The following is a 7,511-nucleotide window of genomic DNA, read 5'->3' as shown; positions in this document are numbered from 1 at the left end:
GGTGAGTGCATGAAGGGGTTATGTACCAAAATGTAAAATTTCCGGCTTTCAGAGGGAATAAAGGAGTTATGTGTTATACTTTTTTCTGCGCTGAGTCCTGCTCTGTAGAACCTGTATTAGCAGAGATCCTAGAGCATGAAAGAGGTATGTTTTTAGAGCATTCGTAGTTTGCAGGGGATGAAGGGGATATGTAACATAAAAAAGCACATACTTCTAGTATGCACAAGTAACAAGTGTTTTCCTAGTGAAAGAAGGTGTTATGTTACAATAAATCGCACATACCTCCTCCATGAATTCATTCAATTATTCTAATATACTTTCCTCTCAGTGAATAAAGGGGTTATGATACACAAACACCACACATACCCCCTTCATGCATTAAAAGGTAAGACAGATGAATATTAAGAAAGAATGTATGTGTCAAAATATTGAACATAACCCCTTTATGCGCTATGAATTGCAATATTGTACTAAAGAGAAATAGGCATGTGTGAATCATACCTCCTTCATGCACCAGTCAGCTGCTGATAACCCAATAAACTAGTAACATGATGCTTGTTTAGTGTTGCTAAAAATTTGTGATTTTCATTGGTAGTTTCATATAAAGTTGGTGTTAATATTGTTATAATGGCTACAAGAGGCCAACGTATGTTAAACCTCGTTTTGTCATCTACTATTAACACTGAAAATGAAATAAATGTTGCAAGTAACAGTAATGAACCAGATCCTAACCTACAAAATCAGAAATCAGTAAGATTGGAAGTAGAAACAAACAATAATATTCAGCAAATAGGTAAGTACAAGTTTTATTCATTACAATATTTCATTGAATAATGATCAAATACTTTACTATGATAGGCTACAGTGAAACGATCCTTTTTCGCAGCTTAGGCCTACCTAGTTTCGTGTTATGCCGCTAAAAATATCTTAAGCCAATTTTTACTATTTTCAAGTGACGATTATAGACAGAAGTTTAGACATAAACGTGTTTTTTTTCAGAAATAGTGACACCATCCACATCATTGCCTACAAATGAAGGAGATTCACGTATCACGAAAAAATCAGAAAAGAGGTCATTTCCAAAGAGGAAAACGACGAGAAATGTTGACAACTACAGGAAACTACGTAAGACTATTACTTTACTTTCCTTCAATACTAGTATGTGAAATAATAGTGTACAATATAAGTTGAAATGAAATTTGGTTAAAGGGATTAGCGGTCCCTGAAAACAACGTTCAGGTGAGAAAAGTGGGGAAAGCGAATTTTCCAAATGTTATTAAACTTTTAATCGTGATTTTTTTTGTGGTCCTCCATCACGAAAAATGGACTATCTTTTTTGAGTTGATTGAAAACTGTTCAATATTTCAAAGTCTTACAAGAAAAAAAATATCCCATTACAGAAAATGCAAGATCTTCATGTGTTTTGCTACCATAATAAAAACATGTGCACTCTTTTTCGTCTGTTGTAGATAGAGGAGACGATTCTGAAGAAAGCGACACTCTTTTTGGTGATCCTTCCAGCGATGAATATAGCCCGGATGATAACGATCTTGATGAATCAGATTACGAGGACTCTGACAACCAACCGAAAAAACAAAAAATTCAAAAAAAAGTGGTGCGACAATCAGAAAATGAAGTTTGTACCAGACAATGTGACACTGATGCAATTGATGATCAAGTCGATGTAGTCCAAAGTGGAGATGGAGATCTTCTAATGGCTAATGAAAATTTTATAAATTCTGAGGAGCCGCAAATTCACACTGTAAAGCGAAAGAAGAAAATATTTTCTCCGAAACTCAAAGTAACTAAAAAAAGGAAAAGAAATCCTAATGAGTGGAAGAAAATCAAACGAATCTTAAACAGAGAAAGAGGCGAGTCCTACATAAACTCGAAAGGTGACCTCAAACCAGCTAAAAGCGTCTTTGTAGGGAACCTGTGTCCTGACAAATGTCGCTTGAAATGCTCAGAAGTTTTCACCTTGGAAGAAAGGGAACAAATCTTTTCGTCATTTTACAAACTAGACATTATTGCTAAGAACTCTTTACTATTTAGTTCAATGCAAAGAAGCATTCCACAAAGGAAGCGAACTGGTGCAGTCAATCATAAAACTGCGACATTCAAGTATACTGTAACTGTCGGGGGAAAACAAACAACTGTTTGTAAAAGGGCCTTTGTCAAACTATATAATATAGGCACAAAAAAGGTTGAATTAATCCAAGCCTCTATAAAGAGTGGTTTGGGAGCTCCTGCACCTGACAGACGGGGAAAACACAAGACCAGACCAAACAAAACACCAGATAATGTAGCGGCTTACATCATTCAGCATATCTCTAGTTTTCCTGCCGAGGAATCGCACTACTCAAGGAATAAGAATATTCACAAGAAATACCTTCCTCCATTACTTTCAATTCCAATAATGCACAAGCTATACCTCGAAAAGTGTTTAGCGGATAAGGTAGATGAACAGTTTAAAGTTAAAGAGTGCACTTATCGCTTCATTTTTAACAATGAATTTAACTTGTCTTTTGGACACCCTCAGAGCGATACCTGCAGTACGTGCGATTCAGGTGTTGCTAATGAAGAACATGTGGAGACCTATAAGTTGGCTTTCGAATCTCAAAAAGCAGACAGAGAAGAGGCCAGAAATTCATCCAATACTGTGTACATGACATTGGATCTGCAACAAACAATGCCTCTACCTAGACTTAGTACTTCTAAGGCATTCTATCTACGCCAGATGTGGTTTTACAATTTGGGATTGCATATCATAGCTAAGGATATTGATAGAACAATATGTTGCACATGGACTGAAAATCAAGCAGTCAAAGGTAGTAATGAAATTGTTAGTAGTCTTCTTAGAGCAATAGAAGTCGAAACTAATTTCAAAGAAAAGGATCACTTGATACTCTGGACTGATTCCTGCTCAGGGCAGAACAAGAACTTTTTGATGGTGTGTATTAATCAATACCTTGTTGGAAAAGGATATTTCAAGACGATTGATCACAAGTTCCCAGAGGTTGGTCATTCTTACCTAGATTCCGATAGAGATTTCGGGCGAATCGAAAAACGTTTGAGAAAACATCAAAATATTTACACTCCAGATCAGTATCGCGAAGTTATAGTATCTTCTAATAGAAAAAATATGGTGATTGATATGAAGGATCATTTCAGGGACACAGAAGATTTATCAAAAAGAATGAAGATTTTCAACAAGAAAAAAGATCTCTTAAAAGAAAAGGTCTGTTTCAGAGATGGCATCAAATGGTTTCGAACAGAATCTTTTGGATCATATCTCTTCAAAGAAACTTATGACGCCCACACACCCTTCAAAATGGTCATTCTTCACAAACAACCCAGAGATGACGATCCACCATCACTCCCGAATGATTTCGTCATCCCCAGGATCTTCAGAAAATTCAACTCAATGACAAAAGAGAAAATACAAAACTTGAAAGAACAGCTCTGTTTTGTTCCAGATCAACATAAATGGTTCTATGAACAAGTGTTGAATGAACAAGATGGAAACGTAGAATAATAAGTATGTTGAAAAGTGCTATGGTTTAGGAAGAAAGTGACAAGAGACTTGTGTCACTTTACGTTTTGATATTTCCAATGAAATGTGTTCTCTATTATACTTTGTTAAAATATGCATAACAAATACATTTTTCTGAACAGTTATCTAGTACTTATTTTTTCCTAACTACTAATCACATCACCCATAAGATAGCTAAAAATGTACATCTGCGTAAATGTATGAAGGAGGTGAGTGAACATACCTGTCTTTACAAGAATAAAAATAAATGAAAAATAAAATTTCCTTGTGAATAAAGGAGGTATGTACAAATTCTTTTTTATTTATACTTCAATAAGCAAATATTTAAGTTGATCACCATGCCAACATAATTTTATACTATTTAGGAGTACAATAATGTAATTTAGAGCAAAAATGTACATAACACAAAAAAGTTCCAGCCCTTGAACTTTGGGACTATTTATCTCAGAAAGACCTTTTTGTAACATAACCCCTTCATGAACTCACCTCTTCAAATATCCAACCTAAACAAGTTCAACATAAATTTTTAACGAATAAACAAGTGTTTGGACCACCCCAAAATGTGTTTAAACCAACAAATAAACCTGATACTAGAATCATTCAACCAATGTCGACTACTTCTAGAAATCCTACGGTTAGTAGATCAAATATGCCTTACCACCCAGCAAATAACCGATCTTTTAGGCAACCCCCAAGACAAACCTTTATAAGTGAAGAACTTTACAACCATAATGATGACAATGAATACGACATGACACTAGGTTACCCCATTAACCAATACCCTGTCGAAGACCAATACCCAATTGAAGACCAACACCCTCCAGATCAATATCAATTAACTGATTAATTAAATGAATATTACTTTACTCCCCAAGAAACGACTGAAATAACTGACTCAAACACTGAATACGAAGACGAAAATTTTTACAAACCGCCTCCGATAAACAAGACGGTATAATAGAACTTTATTCAGGCTCTATAAATGGATTACCTTATATACAAATCCAAAATCCCCCTATCAAACTACTAATTGATACCGGATGTCATACTTCCATGTTAAGACCATCTATTGTAGAAAAATATTATCCAGACAGAATATTCAGAGAACCCTCTCAGTTAAAAACTTCATTAGGTGAAAAAGAAATTCAATATAAAGCTATTATTCCAGCTTTTGAAGAATTTCAAAGCAACTATGAAACGGAATATATTTTATTCCAATTTCATGAATTTTTTGATGGAATTTTAGGTTTAAAAGAACTTAAAAATCTTGACTTAAATATCGATTTTAGCAATCAAATCTTAAGAAATGAAATTGTACAAATCCCTTTCTACTATAGACAGCCTCACGAAACTTCTTTTACTTTCGAAATACCACCATATGAAACTTTAATAAAGAAATACCCTGTCGATATCAGTGAAGGAGAAATAATAATTCCAGAGGGATATATTGATAAACTATACGTACCTGAAACAATAACTTATGCCAAAAATTATCGCGCAACTTTCGAAATTTTTAATAAAACTAATAAAACTATCTCTATAACAATGAATGAACCGTTCCCATCCAACCAAATAAATAAAGAACAATTTGAATTTTATAATATTGAACAAGCCTTACCTGAAAATTATAATAATAATTCCATAACTGATATAACAAGTAAAATTAGGACCGACCATATGAACACGGAAGAAAAAAACGCAATTTTAACAGTTTGCAAAGAATTCTTAGACATATTTCATGATGAGAATACTAAACTTTCTTTCACAAACAAAATAAAACATGAAATTAAAACGACAGACGAAATACCAGTACACACTAAATCCTATCGGTTTCCTCATTGCCATAAAGAAGAAGTAAATAAACAAATAGAAAAAATGTTGAATGACGGAATAATACGACCATCATCATCATCTTGGAGTAGCCCTATTTGGATTGTACCGAAGAAAGCGGACGCCTCAGGAAAGAAAAAATGGAGAATTGTCGTTGATTATAGGAAATTGAACGAAAAAACGATTGATGACCGATACCCCATTCCTAATATCGAGGACATACTGGATAAACTAGGGAAATGTAACTACTTCACTACTCTAGATTTAACTTCAGGATTTCACCAAATAGAGATGGAAGAAAATTCTATTGACAAAACAGCCTTCAACGTAGAACACGGCCATTACGAATATGTCAGAATGCCGTTTGGATTAAAGAACGCTCCAGCGACGTTTCAACGAGTTATGGATTACGTTTTGAAAGACCTAAGAAACAAAATATGTCTCGTCTATATGGACGATATAATAATTTTTTCGACCTTCCTTCAGGAACACATTTCTAATCTAAAACAAGTCTTTAAAGTATTAAGAGAAGCTAAATTGAAAGTACAATTAGACAAATCGGAATTCTTAAAACAAAATGTAGAATTTTTAGGACATATTGTAACACCCCACGGTATAAAACCCAATCCGAATAAAATAAAAGCAATCCAAAATTTTCCCATACCAACTACTGCTAGAGATATTAAATCATTCCTCGGTTTGCTAGGATATTATAGAAAATTTATTAAAGATTTCGCGCAATTAACAAAACCGCTAACTCAATGTCTAAAAAAAGGAGAGAAAATCCTTCATTCTGCCGAATTCCTAGAAACCTTCGAAAAATGTAAACAAGTTTTAACTAATGAACCTCTTCTTCAACATCCCGATTTTAGTAAACCTTTTATCTTGACAACCGATGCTTCTAACGTAGCAATTGGAGCTGTGTTATCACAAGGCCCTCTAGGTAAAGATAAACCCATCGCGTATGCCTCAAGAACTTTAAATCCCGCAGAACAAAATTATTCAACTATAGAAAAGGAATTATTGGCAATTGTCAATTTTACCAAATACTTTAGACCTTACCTTTTTGGTAGAAAATTTACGATTGTTACCGATCATAAACCACTCCAATGGTTATTCAATTTAAAAGACCCCTCTTCAAAATTAGTAAGATGGAGCCTAAGATTAGAAGAGTATGAATATAACATCATTCATAGAAAAGGAAAAAAGAATTCTGTTGCTGATGCCCTATCCAGAATTGAACTACATCCATTAGAAAATTATTCTTTACTAGGAAATTTCGATACGGAAGAAGATCGTTTAGAAGATTTCGCAGAATATTGCGTAGATGAAAACGATAACCCTGAGATTGATGAAATTGCCAAAATAGTGCAAGAAATAGATGAACTCGCCAATGAAGAAGTCGAAAAACATCAACCAAGAGAAGAACCCCAACCCGAAAATTACCACACAGGACATTTTCAACCAGCTAAAGAAAAACAAAAATTCTCAGAGGAAAAGAAGATTAAAATACTTTCAGACATAATAGTCGTACCAGCCCAACAAGAAGAACCGAAAATAAAACACTCAAATGAAACACAACATTCTTCGCAAGAAGACCCGATTTTAGAAATCCCAATATCAGAGCAACCATTAAATAAATTTAAAAATCAAATATTCTTAGTTCAAAGTAATGACATAATTTCACCAAAAGTAAGCATAACAAAACCCTTTGATAAGACACGTTTAAAAATCGTAATATCTAAGAGAAACATTGAAAACGATATAGTAAAAATCTTTTTAGAACATTTGAAACCTAATACTGTTTATGGCATAATATTTCAAGAGGAACTAAAGAATGTAATAATTCCGATAATCCAAAAACATTTTAGAAACTCAGCCTTCAAACTTGTTCAAAGTAATATACTATTGAAAGACATTTTGAAGAAAAATGAACAACAAGAAAAAATTAAATACCATCATGAAACAAAAACTACACATAGAGGCATAAATGAAACAAAACTGTCTCTATCAAAAGTATACTATTGGCCTAATATGATTCAAGACATAACAAACTACGTAAATACATGCGTAACATGTCAAAAATCAAAATACGAAAGGCACCCTAATGTCATAAAATTTAACCCAA

At 33.7% G+C, this 7,511-nt stretch overlaps 1 protein-coding gene across 1 annotated transcript; it reads left to right on the top strand.

Annotated features, from left to right (window-relative positions):
- LOC141486612 (uncharacterized) lies at nucleotides 1-3,674 on the top strand. Its single transcript, XM_074184846.1, has 3 exons — nucleotides 1-793; nucleotides 1,000-1,125; nucleotides 1,470-3,674. Exons 1-3 carry the CDS (start codon nucleotides 628-630, stop codon nucleotides 3,533-3,535), a joined length of 2,358 nt encoding a protein of 785 aa, XP_074040947.1. The 5' UTR covers nucleotides 1-627; the 3' UTR covers nucleotides 3,536-3,674.
- The last annotated feature ends 3,837 nt before the right edge of the window (nucleotides 3,675-7,511 follow it).

Source organism: Leptinotarsa decemlineata, unplaced genomic scaffold (genome assembly GCF_025532065.1).
Source record: "Leptinotarsa decemlineata unplaced genomic scaffold, Ldec_3_MD MMD2_tig00026358_RagTag_RagTag, whole genome shotgun sequence".
In the NCBI taxonomy this organism is placed as follows: Eukaryota; Metazoa; Arthropoda; class Insecta; order Coleoptera; family Chrysomelidae; genus Leptinotarsa; species Leptinotarsa decemlineata.
The sequence above is the reverse complement of the archived record's forward strand: the minus strand, read 5'-3'. Positions and strand labels throughout refer to the sequence as shown.